At 61.9% G+C, this 16815-nt stretch overlaps 1 protein-coding gene across 4 annotated transcripts in view; it reads left to right on the forward strand.

Moving 5' to 3' along the window:
* Positions 1 to 1480: 1480 nt before the first annotated feature.
* INPP5A (inositol polyphosphate-5-phosphatase A) overlaps positions 1481 to 16815 on the forward strand; it is a 182643-nt gene continuing 167308 nt past the window's right edge. For all 4 annotated transcript variants that reach the window (XM_029245171.1, XM_029245170.1, XM_029245172.1 and 1 more), the window contains exon 1: positions 1481 to 1768. In XM_029245171.1, the coding sequence (XP_029101004.1) occupies positions 1694 to 1768 (75 nt within the window). In that variant the 5' untranslated portion in view covers positions 1481 to 1693. The remainder of the gene's footprint in view (positions 1769 to 16815) is intronic.

A 16815-nucleotide genomic window follows, 5' to 3' on the forward strand; every position in this document is an offset into this window, starting at 1 on the left:
GTCAGCTTACGCTGCCGTAACAGACTGGGCAACCGAAACAACAGAGGTTTATTTCTTACAGTTCTGGAGGCTAGAATCGGGGATGCTGTTCCAAAGGGTCCTGTGTCTGGTTTGTGGACGGCCACCTTCTTGCTGTGTGTTCCCATGACCTCTTCTCTGTCCTCTGTTCAGGGTGGGAGGCTGTGGGTGAGGGACAGCAGGTGCTCTGTGGTCTTTCCTTATAGAGACGCCCGCACTGTTGGAAGAGGGCCCCACCCTTAAGACCCCATTTATCCTGAATTAGCCCCCAGGAGGCCCCGTCCCCACAGGCAGCCACACTGGGGGTTGGGCTTCAATCTACGAATTCTGGGGACACATTCAGTCCACAGCCAACAGCTGCTGCATGGACGGGACAGTGGTTTTAAGTGAAATGGGTTCAAGTTGTTAGGCTGAGCGGTCGCTGTAGGCAGGAGGGGATGCCTTCCCTACAGGGCCCGCAGCCCAGGGCCTGCGCCCCAGGTCCTGACAGGTGGTGGTGTCGCCTGCCCTAAGGGAGCAGCGCGCACATCTCTCGTCTCCCCGTGGACACTGTCCAAACCGGCGCCGTGGAAAGGCGGCCGCGCGGCCGAGATGCGCCTTCAGAGCCTTGAGAACCGTCCTGGATACGCGGTCACCGTCACCTGCAAAGACCGGGTGGACAGAACCTAGTGCCACCGTTAGTGTTGGCGGCTACTTGTCATTTTTCACTGCACTGTCCGCGCGTCTCCCGTCACCAGTGGCCATTTCATTTCCGCGGACGGCCTGGCGCGGAGGGTGGGCTGGGGAGACCCCACCGACCCCAGCGCGCCTGCTGCCTTCAGCCGTCCGGTCCGACGGCCCGGCCTCGCCGCCCTCCTCTCCGTGGGTCCGGCGCAGTCCGCACAGAGCCACGCGCTCCCACTGCAACCCCTGCCCGGGAGCAAGGGGGTCGCGCCCCGTCAAGCCCGGAGCAGCGCGCGGCCCCTTTAAGAAGCGCCGTCGAAGCAGGGCCATGACGTCATGGGGTGCAGGAGGAGTCAGTGCGCCGCCGCGGCGTGGGGTAAGGCGGGGCGGCCGCTGACTGACAGGAGCGTGGCTGCGAGCGCCGAGGCCGTCTCAGGAGCGCCCCGCGCAGGCCCCACCCCTCAGGCCCTGCCTCGATTCCACACCCCGCCCCTCCCACACCCTCTCCGCCTTCCCCGCAGTCCCCGCCCCTGCAGTCTCACCCCGCCCACATGCCCCTCCCCTCCCCAAGTCCCCGCCCCACCCCGCCCCTCATATCTCTGTTCCTCCCCCCCTCAGGCTCCGCCCTGCCTCTCGTATCCCCGTCCCACCTCCCTCAGGCCCCGCCCCTGAAGCCTGCCACGCCCCCTGGCGGTTCCGCCCCACCCCCGCGCTCGCCCCGCCCCCGGCCCGGGCGGGCCTCGTCTCAGCTATCGGCAGCGGCGGCGCTGCGGGAGCTCCGGCGGCCGCGATCCTAATGGCTGCGCGCGGGCCGCGCTGAGCGCGGGCGGAGAGCGACGGGCGTGGGGCTGCGGAGAGCGAGAGCGAGCGCGGCCGGACCCTGGCCAGGCCCCGCCCGACCGGCCGAGCCCGCGATGCGCCCCGGGGTCTCCCCCCGGCGCAGCTGACGCCGCGGCCCGCGGAGACCCCGGCCGGTCGGCCCCGAAGAGCGGCCACCCCGGCCCAGGCCGCGATGGCGGGGAAGGCAGCCGCCCCGGGCACCGCGGTGCTGCTGGTCACGGCCAACGTGGGCTCGCTCTTCGACGACGTAAGTGCGGCGCCGGACGCGGCACCCTGGACCCCGGACCCTGAGCCCCGGGACCCCGGACCCCTGTCCTGAAGCCCGAAATCCCGGGACCCAGACACTGACCCCAGAGCCCCGGGACCCCGGACTCGGGCCTGAAGCCTGGGACCCTGGGACCCTGGGACCCAGACACTGAGTCCTGAGCCCTGGGACCCTGGAACCGAGACACTGAAACTTGAGCCCTGGACCCAGGACCCCAGCCCTGAACCCTGGCCCTGGGCGCTGGAATCCTGGTCTCCTGGTCCAGCCTTCACACTCCATAGGTTGAACCCGGAGCCCAGTCCCTGAACCCAGGTCCCTAAACACCAGTCCTAATCCCTGTCCAAGGTCCCCAAATCCTGGCCCCCGAGCCCTAGTCCGAGGGCCCCATACCCTGAACCTGGTCCCAACCCTGGTACTGAATTTTGTCCCCAGAAGCTCAGCCCTGAATCCTGGTCCCCAAACCGTAGCCCGTGTCTCCCGAGCCCCAGCCCCTGACTTCTGGCCTGTGACTCCCGACCCGGCCCTCCGTGGCCCCTGCCCCTGCCCGTCTGCCTGCTTTGTCTGCAGAGCTGTCTGTGGCTGCTTGGAGGTGTAGGCACCCTCATTTTACCTTGTAACTTAGTAGCTCTCTAGTTCTCAAACAAGGGGTTTCTGTTGAAAGCCCTGGAGGACTTTATGTTTCTTGTCTGTTAAAGAGAAAGATGCAAGAAGCTTTTCAAGGCCAGAGAAAAGGATGCTGACTGCCCAAGGCCTTTACCTTCTGAGACCTCCCACCCAGGCACCCGAGGCCTTTGGGAGAAGAGTCTGCCAAGGCCCGGCGCTCCCCTGGCTCCCGAGGCAGGCGGAGGCTGACCCAGTTCGGCGTTGCAGCCACGGTGCCACCCCGCTGTTGGTACTTATGCTGCCAACCCAAATAAAGCAGAATGTGGCTCCAAGTGGAGTGCTTGTTTAAGAAAAAAGGGTGATGGCCCAGATGGAGCCTGAGGCGGCCTCGCACTACCCGCCCCCCTCCTCCCCCAGCTCCTCCCGCGGTGAGGGTGCGGCCACTGACCACGCAGACCACTGGTGCAAACATGACTTGCATCCCTGCCTCTTCCGAGCCTCCCTTTGCTGGCAGCGAGCATGGGTGAGATGTTTCTGTAGGCTAAGTTCATGTACAGGCGAGGTGTGATTTTATTAATCAAAGGTAGGCGCTATTTTTGTGTTTTTCTTTTTTTAACTTCCAAGCGCCATGTATTATACTTCCCTGCTGGAGATGAACTGCTGGCCCTCTGACTTGGGCACAGACAGGACAACTTTATCTAGTTTCGTGATTGATCATTTTCTACAAAAGTGCCCGGTATGGGTGTGTGTCTGTATATTTAGCATTCTATTCTCGGCTTTGCAGTAACATCCACGCTAACATGGTTTTACTCAGATGATTCAGATCCGTTAGCTGTGGCTTCAAAGCCTCAGAAATGTCAGGAAAATTAAGCACGGTGGGGGCATTTCAGTCTCAAAGGGAGGAGAATTTTGCTGTGCAAACATTCTTTCCAGTAATCTTTGATTCCAAGTTAGAGCATTTTTGTTGTGTTCCGACTGTATACACACACTTCTCTCTGTGGACATTAAAGTGGATTCCTTAATTTACTTTTGTTTAGCAACAGGTTCTCTCTGAGTCTTCATTTTTCTTAAAGGCTGTATGGAGTTTTGCATCTTGTTTGTATCGGGAAGGAACCTTTGTTTTGGTAAGCAGTGCGTGGGTTAATTCTGCAAGGTGGCTTCTGACTTAAGGGCCAGTAGAGACATATCTGTCCTCACCCACAGCTTTCTTAACGTGTGCAGCTTGGTCTGGGGCCGCTCTTCCCCAGTGGCCTGGAAAAGCAGGGGTGGGTGTTAACCAGTCCCCTGTAGCATGGCTGGTGAGAGCAGCCGATTCTTGAGTGAAGGACATTTTAACTCCTTGGTTTATAGTAGGTTTCAGAAGAGCTGCTTGCTGACTCTGTCTTTGTGTGACATGTGCCCCTGTTGACGCACTGTTCAGACGGTGGCCCGGCCTGGGCAGGGATTTGTTCTTGCCCAGTTTCATCGTCTGGAAACCAAGCTCCACTGAGGGGCCAGGCCTCACAGTGTGTGGCATCGGCCTCTTTCTGGAGGGTGCGGGCCGAGGAGGAGGGGTCTGAGTTAGAAACAGGCCCTGTTGGGAAGGGCGGGCACTGTTGCCTTTCGTGCTCAAGTGACAGGTGATGCGTATCTGCTTCCGTAGTTTCGTGGTCTCCCCTCACTACCTCTTCGCCATCCAGAGGCGATCCCGTTAAAGCTCTGGATGTGGACTTTCACCATGGTTTGGCCCTGACGTCCTGAGACCCACAGGGCATCTCGTCTGGCAGGCAGCTCTTTCCTCGTCTGCCCGCCCGGCTTGGTTGGGTCTGGGACAGTGCGGCTACTTTAGTCCCCACACAGGGCCCTCGGGTCGCTCCTCACCCTGTGATGTGACACACGAGGGGGTGGTCACCGTCCAGAGTACATTGGTTCTCAAACTTTTACCCCTTACACCCTTAGAAACTATGGAGAGCCCCACAGAGTCCTTGGTCTCATCGGTCATAACCACCAGTGTCTGCCAGGTCAGTGGGTGGACCCTGAGGCAAGTGGAAACTGAGACAGTTTCAGTAGCTCTCAGAAGGGTGATGTCATCACATGTCACAGCCCCAGAAAGCTCCACCGTTCGTGCTTGAGACGGCGGGATGGAAAGCGAGCCACGGTGCTGCACTGTTGAGGGCATAGCCGTGACCTGCTGAAGCCCTGACCTCCAGGGCCCCTGTCTGAGCTGGGGCCCGTCCTGAGCCTGCGGGGAGGGGCCTGGCCTGGCTGGGCTGCCTGGGCCTGTTCCAGGGGGCCCCCAGAGAGCCCGGAGCTCTTCCCGGCAGTCCCCAGTCGGACCGTGCTGCCACCCCCCACCCCGTCGCTGGCAAGGGGTAGCTAGGCTTGCAAACCTAATTGCTTTGCTCGAGATGGCTGGATTTTTGACAAGGGAGGTTTCTAGCTTTTGGTTCTTTACGTGGTTTTGTTGTCGTTGTTGTTTTGCTAGAAGTGAACTGAGAAGGTGGATTCTTGCAGGCTGTCGTTTCAGAACTCAGTCCCACCCTTACATGGTAAGACTGTTTCTTGGGAAAGAGACGTAGCCAAGCGGTAGGATTCTGAGAGCACAGCTCGCTCTTGGGTGTCTGCCTGGAGGGCCGTTGTCCTGCTGCGTATTCGGAGCTAAACGTCAGTTTGGAGCTGGTTCCCTTTTTGCCGGGCCAGCTCCTGAGCAGCCCCTCTTTCCGCCCGGACCTGGGGACAGCAGCTCGCTGCGCATGTGGCTCTGTGTCGGGAGTCTGCGAGCCCCTCCCCTGGGCTGGGCACCTTGGGCACTTGTCCTCTGTCTCCCCCGCCCCAGCCCCGTGTGTGTGTAGGGCCTCCCCCCTCCATCCCGGGGTGCGGGGGGCCCGCTGGGGCCTCATACGGGGCCAGCCTCGGGTCCGGGCCTTCTCACTTGCTCTAATGGTGTGGATCCCTCCACTTCTTTGAGGAATTTCGTTTGGTGACGGCTTCACTGAGTCGTCACTCACACGCACGGACTTCACCGTGTAAAGTGTACGACTCAGTGGTTTTTAGTGTGTTCTCAGAGCTGTGCTGCTATCACCGCAGTCAGTTGTAGAATTTGTTTTGTACCTGAAAAAGAAACTCTGTATGCCATAGCCGTGCCCCCCCCCCCGCCCAATTCCCTCCATCTCCCCTGAAACCCCCACAGCCCCTGATAATCACCAGTCTGCTTCCTGTCTCTGTGTATCTGCCTATCCTGAATGTTTCACATAAGCGGAATCATGCACGCGGCCTTCTGCATCTGGTACCGTGTTTTCAGAGCTCAGCACGTCACTCCTGTTGGTGGCTGAGCACCGTTCCACTGTATGGCTGTGCCCTGCTGTGTTTATCCAGCGCCAGGTGATGGGTATTTGGGCAGCCTGCACCTCTGGGCTGCTGTGGACGTTTACTTACAAGTCTTCGTGTGGACGTGTTTTGCTTCTCCTGGGCACATTCCTGGGGTGGGGACTGCTGGGTCTGCGGTGACTCGTGTTTAACCTCTTGAGGAACTGCGCACTGTTTCCCCGTGTCGGCCCCGTCCTGCGTTCCCACCAGCGGCGCACGAGGGTTCCGATTCCTCCACGCGCTCCAGTGCCAGGTGTTATCTGTCTTTTCTCGAAGACTTGCATTGGGGCCCCCACCTCCCGGCCTCCTGGGGAGTTAGTTTCTCTAGTTGCAGGTCTTTCACTAGCATCTCTTATGTGGATGCCCAGGACGCAGGGAGGAGACCCAGACCCAGTGAGGACCGCCTCCCTCCTCCTGCCTTTGCCTGGGAAGGTCCAGCGCTTTCGGCCAGTGCCGTGAAGCAGGGGCCGGTTCTCGTCAAAGACATTGGGTTTTCCGAATTTTGAATTTTGGAGGCGGCGGTTCCTCTGCTGTCCATGCAGCCCCTGAAGCCCCCAAGGGCTCTGCTGTGCTGGGGCAGGGGTGGGGCTGAGCGGGCCAGGCCTCTTCACAGGCCCCCTTCTGGGCTCTCCCGGCTCCTGTCCCGTGGGGATGGCCGCGGGGGCATGGCCGCGGGGAGATGTCTCCACATTCTTCTGGCAATACTGCCTCTGACCTGAGATCTCAGTGTCCTTTCTCTGTGGGAATTTGGTCTGTTTGTCCCAGTTGGGGACTCTCCGTAGATGGGGGCCTGCCCGTCCCATCCCCAGGGTGGTGGGGTCAGGGGAGTCGGTGGGCTCATACTGGTGGTGTTTCAGAACTGCTTCCTCCACACTGGGAAGCTGTGCCTGCACCCCGCACGCCTCCACCCAGCGCCGACGAGCTCCTGTCAGGCCTGCCTTGGATGCGGCTGGAATTTAAACCGACGTGTGGTCATCCGTCTGGGGCCGTGCCTGCCTCCTGGTCCCTCCTGCCCTCGTCCCCGATCTCTGCCGGCCCTGGACCGGCCGCGAGAGCACACTTTCATCTGCCGCGCCTCCCGCTTTACCAGCTCTGGAGATGCTGAGGGAGGGTTTACGTTACTGGTGGGGGAGGCACTTCTTAGGTTTGAAGTCTTAAATGCTTTGCGTGTCCTGAGTCCAGAGGAGTGAGCACTGCCGGGGGACCTGCTGGACAGGAGGATGCTGGAGGATGCTGACACGGGGCGCGTTCACGTCCACTGCCTCTCAGCCTGCGCCACTCCGCGAGCTCACGCTCTGGGCCCACGTCGGGAACTCCATCAGCACGTGGACTGCGTGCCCTTCTGGGAGTGAGCGGGCGGGGAGGAGGGGCCGGCGCTGCTGCCCTGGGGTTGTCTCTGGTGGGAGTCTCTTTCTGGGGAGAGAGGCCCCTGCTGGGGGTGATGCCATGTGTGTCGGGTCTGATTCGGAAGTTACAGGACTCGGACCAGGCCTGCCTGCCCGCAGCTTGCCCTTGTTTAAAGAGCCCCCTGTTTGACCCGAAGGGAGGGATGCGGAAGCCGGGGAGGCTGCCTGGGGGAGGGGGCAGGGCTTGCTAAGGGACTAGGGTGGGGTGCCTCCTTAAATGTTGACCTCCTCAGTGTTTGCCCCGGTGGGCGGGTGGGCGGGAGCATCTCCTATTGGGAGGCGAGCTTGGTCCAGGAATGGGGTCCAGTAGGTGGGGGTCAGCACAGGGCCAGGAGGCTAGTCAGAAAGGCAACGAAGGGTCTGAGTGGAGTCTCGGTCCCCTGTCTGTTGTCACTTCTCGGGACGCGGCCCTGCTCTCCCTGTGTTTATACGGGGCGGGGAGGGGGACCCTTCTGATGTGAGTGAGCTGAAGGAGGATGATCGTGGGCCCGGGGAGGAGAGGAGTGGAGAGAATGTGGCGAGTGCCCCAGGTGGACACGGAGGTGACTTTCGGGTTCTCTCTTTTGTTGCTGCTTCGGGTAATCGGGGCACACGGGACTCTCCTGTCTGAGCCTGAGAACTGTCCAGACGTGAGCTCCTCTGCAGGCTGGGGCTGGGCAGGTCCACTCCCAGCGTGGCTCTGAGCTCGTCGGAGAGCTCATCCTGACGAGGGTACCGCCGAGAATGCCATCGGGTCTCGTCTCTGGTGGCGAGCGAGGGTGAAGCAGCAGCTCGTCTGGGATGTCTGGAGTGTGGGACCAGCACAGGGCCACCACCCAGCCGTGTGACTCCAGAGTTGGAGCGGGCGGGGTAGCCTGTGGGAGCCCCATCCCTGTGCGTCTGGGGAAGGCCGGGCACACGTGGGCCTCTGTTTGGGAGCATCCAGGCCCTTGTTTAGTCATGGTCCCTGCGTCTGCTTGGCCTCTGGTGATTAGACCTGTTTTCTAAAACTTAAAATTTGAGTTTACAAGGTTTGTTTTGGGAGATGGATGTGGCCCTGGGACAGGGCATCCCCTTGGATCTGCTGCACTGCGGGGGGCGGGGAACAGTGTGGAGGGCTCACGGCTCCGTCGTGGGAGGAGGTGAGCAGGGTGAGTGAAGTCCGTGGAGGCGTGGCGTGCACCATGCACACCTGACCTGAGATGCCCCGGGAGGCGGCTCGGCCTGCACAGCTGTCGGCATCTGAGGATCTGGGGCAGGTCAGGGAGGGACCAGCCTTGTGCCATGGCTGGTCTTGGTGCTCTCACACAGCAGGGGGTTCCCGGGCTGACGGTGTGCCTTGACCATCAGGGAAGCACGCTGGTGCCGACCAGGCTCGAGGAGTTTTGGTTTTCCCTTGAGTAGGAATAAGCCAACTCCATTTCTGGAAGCATGGCTGTGGGGCCATGATGGGTCATCGTGACCTTAGGCCCTTTTCTTCCTGGTCCTTTGCTGAGCAGAACGCCCCGAGCTCTGGCCCCTCTTGGGTCTCCGGGCACTGCAGAGCCCACGCTGAGTCTTCCTCCCTCTTCGTGTGCATCCTGGCCCGGTCACTGCATGTCGTGCCAGCCCTCCCGGCTCATCCGGCCTGCGAGCACGGGAGCTGGTGTCTGGAGCTGCATCCTGGAGGTCAGGGGCCCCCGTGTCCCCCCTTGGAAGAGTCTGGCCACAGCCCTGCTTTCAAGACAGCCCTCAAACAGCCCTCCTTTTCTGCCCCGCCTCTCGGGGCCTCTGAATGATGAGCAGTTATTCTAGGAACTGAAAGGGCTTTGAAAGCAGAAGGCCCGGCTTGGGCCTGGGTCTCGGTGGAGGGCAGCTCCACCTTTAGTGCCTGTCCAAGGCGGCGCACTCCAGGGTCTGCGGGGACGAGCGGGGACGCAGGACAGCTCCACCTCTGTGTACACGTGACAGGGCGTGTGATTCACCTTTTTATGGCCATTTGCACGTCAGGGAGTGTGGAATGACAGCGGCACACTGGCCGCAGCGGGGCAAGGAGGGAATGGATGCCCTGGCGGTTGTGAGGCACCTGTGCTGGCGGGGCCCCGTCCTCTCCTTCCCCACAAGGCCTCCGTGGGCGGCAGTCTTGTCCTCACCTGTGTCCAGGGCTGAGCTGCACTCGGGCTGCTTAGCCGGTCTGTCCCAGCTGCTCCCCGCCTGGGGTCCTGACGTGTGGCTCCTGCCCTCGCCTCCCACGAGCACCTGCAGCTATCCCGGTCCCCGCTGCCCGGACGGAACACGCGTCTCCGTGCTTTGGCCTAAGCCCCTCTTTTCCCAGGAGCCCCCCAGCCCCCGGGAAGGCAGGATCGCACCTCCCTCCCGGCGCAGGTCACCGTGCCCAGCTCTGCCGCCTTGTCCGCCCCACATCCCTTCCCCACCTCCAGTAATTACAAGCTTTGGGCTTTTGTCATGTTTCATTACATTTGGTTGTGCTGGCCTCTGACCAGCAGTGCAGGGGCGGGATTTGGGGCTCTGCCCTGATGAGCACAAGGGGCAGAGCGGACGTGGCTGTAGGGAACCAGAGTTGCTGCCAGCCTGCTGGTTGCTGGACCCCCCTGTCAGAGCTGGGTGGGGGCTGAGTTGGGAAAGGTGCGTGCCCCACTGGCCTGGCACCTCGCGGGCACTGGGGGACCAGTGTTAGAGCCGCTCTCGGAGGTCGGTGGACAGGTCTGTGGATGCCTGGGCTCCGGCTGGTTTTTCCTTCTCGCTGGGACAGTCTGGTGGAGGCACGATTTGCATCTCGCACGGTTCACCCAGCGTAAGTGTATGGTTCGATGGTCTTCAGAAAATGTTTGCCATCGCTCAGCTGTCACCACGGTCCAGATTGAAACACTGCCCTCCTGGCCTTTCGCAGAGCTCAGCCCCAGCCCCTGGGCGGCTCTCCCCTCCACCTGCCCTCACCGCGGATCCCACAGCACCGACAGTCCGTGGCCCTCATGGTGCTTCTCCTGCTGAGCGCTCGTGGGTGGATGCACCGGCAGCGGACTCGGGGTTGTTCCCGGCTGGGCTGCTGCGCGCAGCAGGGTGCAGCCTCTGGGTGCCAGGCCTGGTCGTGTGGCAGGTGAACGTTTACCCTTTCTGGGCACCGCTCACCTGCTGTCAGAGCGGCGGCTCCACTTCCCGCCTCTGGCTGCGTGGGATCCAGCTAAGTGTGCTCCGGCCCCTCCGTGCGGGGCCACTCGTGCTGACGTCCCTTTGATGGTGGGTGTGGGCGGAATGTCCTTGTGGCCTCTGCTTCTGAACAGTAGGCCTCCCACTCAGATGGACGGTTTGCCATATTTGTGACAGTTTTTGGCAAACTGTTGACTGGGTTGACAGGGGTGGCTCCTTGGGGCTGTCGCCCTTCTCACTTCCTGGTGGGGGGACAGAGGGTGCCAGAATCCCCCCCAAGAGGCCTGCTTTGCCCAGGCAGAAGGGGGCTGTGGTCATGGCGCACCTCTGAGCACAGTTATGCGGGGGAGGCGGGGCGAGGACGGGGCCGCTGTGCGGCGGAGCCCGGCGTGGACGGCGGGACGGCATGTCTCCCTGCAGGGCTGGCGTGCTGGCCGCGTCCCACGCCCTCCCTGGAGGGTGCTGATCAGTCTGTTCGAGGGGGCAGTGGTGGCGAGGGCTCCCTGGAAGGGACTCGGGTGTCCTCCCCGCCCACTGTCCCCAGACATGGGGGACACCACCCCAGGTTAGGGGCAGAGCGTGCCTCTCCCAGGGGAATTCTTTTCTCCCAGCCCCTGAGGTGTGATGGCCCATCTGGGGGGCTGTCCTCCACCCCCTCCCCTTTGCCTTTCTCCCCTGGCTGAGTGGCTGTTAAGCCCAGTACAGGTCTCAGAACGTCTCCGATAGGCCTGCTGGTGCATCGCCCGCCGCCTGCCAGGCTGCCATCCCTCGGGGCCCTCACCTGGGCAGCAGGGATGCTCTCAGGGGGAGCATCTCCGTGAAGCTGCCCAAGATCGCCTGCCTGTGGGACAGAAGCCCAGCCCTGCAGGTGCGTCACCTCCTGGCAGGCACGCGGCTGTCCTGGTCTGGGCTCGAGGTCCAGTGAGGAAGTGCCTCTGCAGGATGGTGGGGGTGGGTGTCAGATGCCAATGTTTCCAGCGACTTCATGGTAGAAGAGCAAGAGGCGCCACTTTGGCCTGTTCCTCCTTTAGGGAAAACCTTGTGTGACCGCAGAGGTGACAGGTCTTCAGGCTCTGAGAGGCCTGTCCCCAGCCTGGCCTGGGCTCCTGCCGTCTGTGTCACACCTGGCGGTCGTTTCTTTGCAGCTGGACTTCATGGAGGCCTTTGGGGGTGCAGCTGCCCCTGCTGGGGCCTGGCCGTCCTTCGGGGGCAGGGGTGCGTGTGCTCAGGGCCCACCTGCAAGGGGCCGCACTGGGGTCCACTTGGACCAGCGTCTTAGTTAGCTACACGGCCCGTTAGTCCTGGGGCCCTGAGGATGAGTTGGGGGCAGCTGCCCCGACCCCAGCACGGACCCAAGCTCCGAGCACCCTACCGTGCCTACGTGGGCTTTGGGGTGGCTGTCAGTGGTAGGATGCTGAGTAGAGAGTTGGGTGGGGGGAGCTCTGGCCACGCGGGTGAGCCTGTGTGTGTGAAACAGACCTGGGTCGAGTGCTCAGTGCTTTGAAAACCATCACGAGGCTCCCTCAGCAGCATTCCCGGGAGCCGTTGCACTGAGAGGCCGCTGCGAAGGCTTAGGAGCAGACAGACCCACCTGTCCTAGTTTGCCTGACGATGTCCCGGGTGCTCTCAAGTCCTGTACCTATTCTGCCTCCCAGGGCTTCATTGGGGTGTCCTAGGGGGCACTTACTTTGTCCAGTTCAGGGCAGAGCACGCTCTATGTTCGATATATTGTAATTTGGGGTGATGTGGGCTTTACTTTCAGTTGGATTTGTTCTGTTAAGAATGACATCTGTCCAAGTAACAAACAAATTTGTGGGGACATGTGTTTTGCTTTTATTTTCTCCTTCATCACTGTAACGGTTTTTCAGATCTGTTGCAACTTCCTGTTTTTGCTGTAGCATGACCGCTCCCCTCGCCGCTGCGTCCAGGCGGGGTGCTCTGTGTGCGGTCCAGGCGGGAGGTGGCAGGCTGGGCCGTGAGGGGCGAGGGTCGTGGTTAGTAGTGGTGCTGACAGAACATGGGTGAGCGGCCAGAGCTGACCAGCAGGGGAACCAAAGCAGGGCCCGGTGGCCCATCTGGGGGCTGTCTCACCAGGGCAGGCGGCGTCTCACCTCAGCTGCTGAACCCCTGCCCCCAGGACTCCAGCCTTACATACGGGGCCCGGGGCACGCTTGGTGCTTTTGGGGGTCGTTCGGGCTCCCAGGTTCCATGGGGTTCTGCTGCGTCCCCTGCCGAGATTGCAGGCGCACGGTGACACGGGGACCGGGAGAGCTTGTCTTTAAGGGCTCCTAGTAGCGTGGCCCCAGGGGCCCCGGGCTCCTGTGTCTCTCCAGAGCCGGGCCCTCTTCGAGGGGCTGGAGCCGCCCCTCCCCACGCCGCGCTCCCGCCATCCCGGCCGCCAGGCCCGTCTGGGGCGTCCTCTGAACTGGTGGGCGCGGCGGCCAAGCGCTGGGAGCCTCCCCGAGGTCCCTCGCGCGGCACGCTGCTCCCTGGCCCCGCACCTCCCGCGCCTTCTCCATCCGTCCTGGACCGAGACAGGAGGAGGGGTTGGCGGGAGGTCACGGGCAGGTGGAGGCCCGGAGAGGAGAGGACGGTGAGGAGGGCCCCGGGAGGGGCGTTTTGGGAGTTCGAGGAGGAGTACTTCGAGAAGGGCGTGCTGGGGGTCTGAGGCGCGGGGCCCGGGCGGCCCCAGAAGCTGACAGGTCCGACTGCTCGTAGCCTGAGGCACCTGCCCTCCGGGGCACGGCGCCTCTGTCCTGGCCATCCAGGGACGGGCACAGTCCACCTTCAGGGCACGGGGGACCTTGCACCGGGTCGCCTGGCTCATGGCTTGTGTGCGGGGCCCAGGCCGCCCCAGCTGCCGAGCAGAAGCAGGAGGTGAACAGGGATCTGGCTGGTGACTCGGGGTGGCTTAGGATGCCCAGAGATGCCCTGAGCACAGAGACCACGGAGGGCCCCCCGGGGCGAGAAGCAGGGGCCGGGCCTGACGGCTTTGGGAGAACTAAGGAAGGGGGGCCGTTGGGGCCACTGTGGGACAGGAGCAGTGGCAGGAAACGGGGAGCTGGGTGCGCTGGAGAAGCCACGTGGCCGGCGTGGGTGGCGAGCGCGGAAGCCTGGCGCTGCAGGCTGAGAGGCCGTGCCTCCGATTGTGCAGGAGCCCCTGTTTCTGTCGCGCACGGGGGATGCAGCTGGTGACGCAGCTTCTGCAGCCGGTGGGAGGAGGCCCTGAGGTGCGGGTGCTGCCCCGGCCCCCTGTCTCCCGCACGGGCCTTGGGTGTGGACAGTCGGCTCCCTCCTCCAGGGAGCTGCCTGGGACCTGTCTGTAGTTTTTAATGACTGATAAGTGAGTCAGTCCGGAAAGGGAAGAAGGGGGAACTCGGGGCCGGGCCCAGCCGGGAGGGTGAGCAGCTCTGAGCCACTCAGGGAGATGCAGCCAGAGGTTACTGGCGCCCCCAAGGTGCGCCCTGAGGTGTATGGGAGGGGCCCTTGAGGATGGGGTCTGTCGGGAATGGCGCTTGAGGAACCCGGGACGGCAAAGCGGAAGCACCGACGTGCGTGCTTTCCATTGCTGTTTTTCCAGTACAATAAAACTCCACTCAGAAATGTAAAAATTTATGCTAGTTCCTAGGAGAAAATTGACGTCTCTGAACCTTGATAACCTTGATAATTTTAGTTTCCTCTAATGAGAAAGATTGTGTGGTGTGACCCACAAAGGCTCTGAAATGTCTCCTCTGTATTCTGCACGGTGTTGCCTTCAACGCTACCAACCTGGACAGACCGCAGAATGATTTCAGCGTTTTGTGGCAATGGCTGCATTCCGAACCTGTGCTGTGTGAAAACAAAGTTCTAACTTTGTTCTGTCAGAGAATGAACACCCGCCTACTGCTGGGTGGAGCCACCTGGGGGTCTGCGGGAGCCTCTGGTGCCCAGCGGGCTGCGGAGCTGGGCACGCATGCTGGACTCCCTCAGGAAGGAGGGGGGCACCGGGGCCCAGACACCTGTTGCGGCGTCCATGTGTTCTGGGGCGCAGAGCTTGTGGCGGAGGCACCCCCAGGCCGGCCCTTCCTGTTGCAGGTGGGCCGTTGAGTCCTTGTGCTGAGGTCACAAAGCACAAGGGTCCTGGGGCACTCCTGCCGCTCCCAACCTGTGCTGCGTCCCCTCTTGATGTTGCGCCACTTCCTTGGCGTTGTAGCAGCCGTGGGATCCACTCTCCCGCACACAGCGCACTGCCTTCGCGGGGGGACCCCGAGGGCCAGTGAGCGCCCTTTTCCTGCGGTCACAGTGCCGAGCCCGGGCCTCCCCGCTCGCCTGTGCAGAGCCCCCGGCATCTGGAGGGCCTGGCCCACGGGCTGGTGTGAGCTGCCGTCCTGCACGCCTGGGCAGTGTCACGTGCCTGCGTGTCATGTCCACCCCACGCACACGTGCGTGTGTGTCACACACATGCACGTGCACCCACGCCTCTAGTGATGTGGAGACGCCTGGTAATCACATCACACCAGCTGTTGGTTCTGTCAGATGGTATGACGTGGAGTCTGTTATCATTTACTTTGTTACCCTGCTTGCTTGTAGTATCATTTTTGAGCCCTTTTCCTTGGATTTTCCAGGATCTCTGTTTTAGAATTATGTAGCTCCTATGGATCTTGTATCTAAATTATTAATAGAGTTATTTGGACAGGGAGGTGATCATAGGGTCTGTAGAATAGCTACTGTTCTTTTTGTTACTGACACTGTTATTTGGGGCCATTTATCTCCTCAGGGCTGCGATTACACAGAAGTCCAGGAGGTCTGTTTGTATAGGACTCTCGACTGCAATTTCTTTCCTGTATCTCATGTTGTGCTCGCGAAATTTTGCAACTTTCTTGTGTTTTTTCTTCCTGTGCCGTGGCACTGTTTGAAAGCCCCTGACCAGAGATTGGTGAGTCTACCCGCCTAAAAGCACTCGGAGTTCCCGAGCGATCCTCCCCACTTGGTCCAAGGGCACCTTTCTGTTTCCTGCCGTGGGTGACTTCCGCGGACCTGAGACTTGGGCAGCCTCGGGCGGCGCGGTCGGGACCTGCGGGCGCAGTAGGAGCCTCTGTACCCGGCCGGGGGCAGATGAGTGTGCTCGGAGCAGGTAAGCTTAGGGGGAGTGTCGGCCCTGGGAGCACCCCCTCCGCAGGAGAGGCCTTCTCCTGCTGTCCCCCAGCACCAGCCGTGAGTGGCCCCGGTGCTGTGGGTGGAGGATTCCAGGCTCCCGGAAGCTCCTTAGCTTGAATGAGAGACTGCAGAAATCTGAAGATGACGACCATTTGTCACTTTGGGGCTTAGTTCGCTCCTTTTGTGTAGGGCTGAGTAGATTTGTCTCTTCTGGCTCTTTCCCGAGTTGCTGTGACTGTGGGGTGGCAGGGGCCCCACCGAGGGCCTGCAGGCCCGCTGTTTGTCAGCCTTGGGCTGTGATGGTCCTGAGGTCAGACCGCATCTGAGTTACAAGGTGAGTGAGAGCGAGTGTGGCTTGCAGTGGGCGAGGGCCACCTGGGGCTCTGTGTCAGCTTTCTGTCTGACAGGGGTGGCGCAGTGCAGGGTCACAACCTCAAATGGGCTTTTTACCCCGGGTGTCTGTCAGAGCATGGAAGCCGCTGCCTCCACTGCCCTCCTGGTCGGTCCCCCGTGGCCTGGCTGGTGGGGTGCCCAGCTGACCCCTCTGAGATGGGCCTCCATCCCCTCCTGCTTCAGTCACTGCTTTCCCAGGGAGCCTGTTACTGTGAAAGTGAGCAGGTCCTCCCCCACGATGAATCACAAAATAAGGGGTGATTGAACATAAATGTGACAACCAAGACTTTTTAGCTTACAGAAAAACCAGCCTGGTTGCCAGATGTCGAGTTTCTGCAGGGCAGCGGGCAGGGGACTTCAGAGGTCCCCTTCCCTGGGCGGTCCTTCCTGCCCCCCACCCGTGCGTCCTGCTCTGCCCCGCGAGGCTCTCGCTCCACGGAGAGGGTTAGCGCCCTGATCGGAATGGTCCCGTGGTGCCCGCCGGTTCGGATCTCCTGCCTGGACCCTGAGCCCAGCCTGGCGCACGCGGCTAAGGTCGCCGTCGCCGTCCCTCCTCTGCTCTGGAGACCTGAGTCCCCGTTGGGCAGGCTGCCTTTGGAGGGGGGGCCTGGTGTGTGTGGCCCCTCCCGTGGCGGCAGGATGGGGAGGGGCACTGGCGGCTTCAGTGCGGGGGAGTGTTCGGTGCGGAATCCCTTTGCTCTTCTCTCCACGGGGCGGGGCGGGGGCGAGCACAGCCCACGTCACTGCATGTTCACCCACCTCGCCGCGGTTGACGTGCCTTGACTCTAGCTCCTGCACTGTTCAGAGGCAGATCGGGCCCCGGGTGGCGCGTCCCCGCAGCTTGGCGCCCTCTGTGGGCAGAGCTTCTGGGCGCTCGCCGGCCCCGGCGCACGTCCAGCCCCACCAGGGCCCCGGCCGGGGCTCTGCTTGCCCCTGCGGGCGCCCCACATCCAGGAGGCACCAGGGCCCGTGGACTTGTGTTCTCGTGGGAACCAGTCATCTCAACGGCCCCAACATGAG

The sequence above is a fragment of the Monodon monoceros genome, unplaced genomic scaffold, assembly GCF_005190385.1.
Source record: "Monodon monoceros isolate NGI ecotype Baffin Bay Population unplaced genomic scaffold, NGI_Narwhal_1 Super_Scaffold_4, whole genome shotgun sequence".
NCBI lineage: Eukaryota > Metazoa > Chordata > Mammalia > Artiodactyla > Monodontidae > Monodon > Monodon monoceros.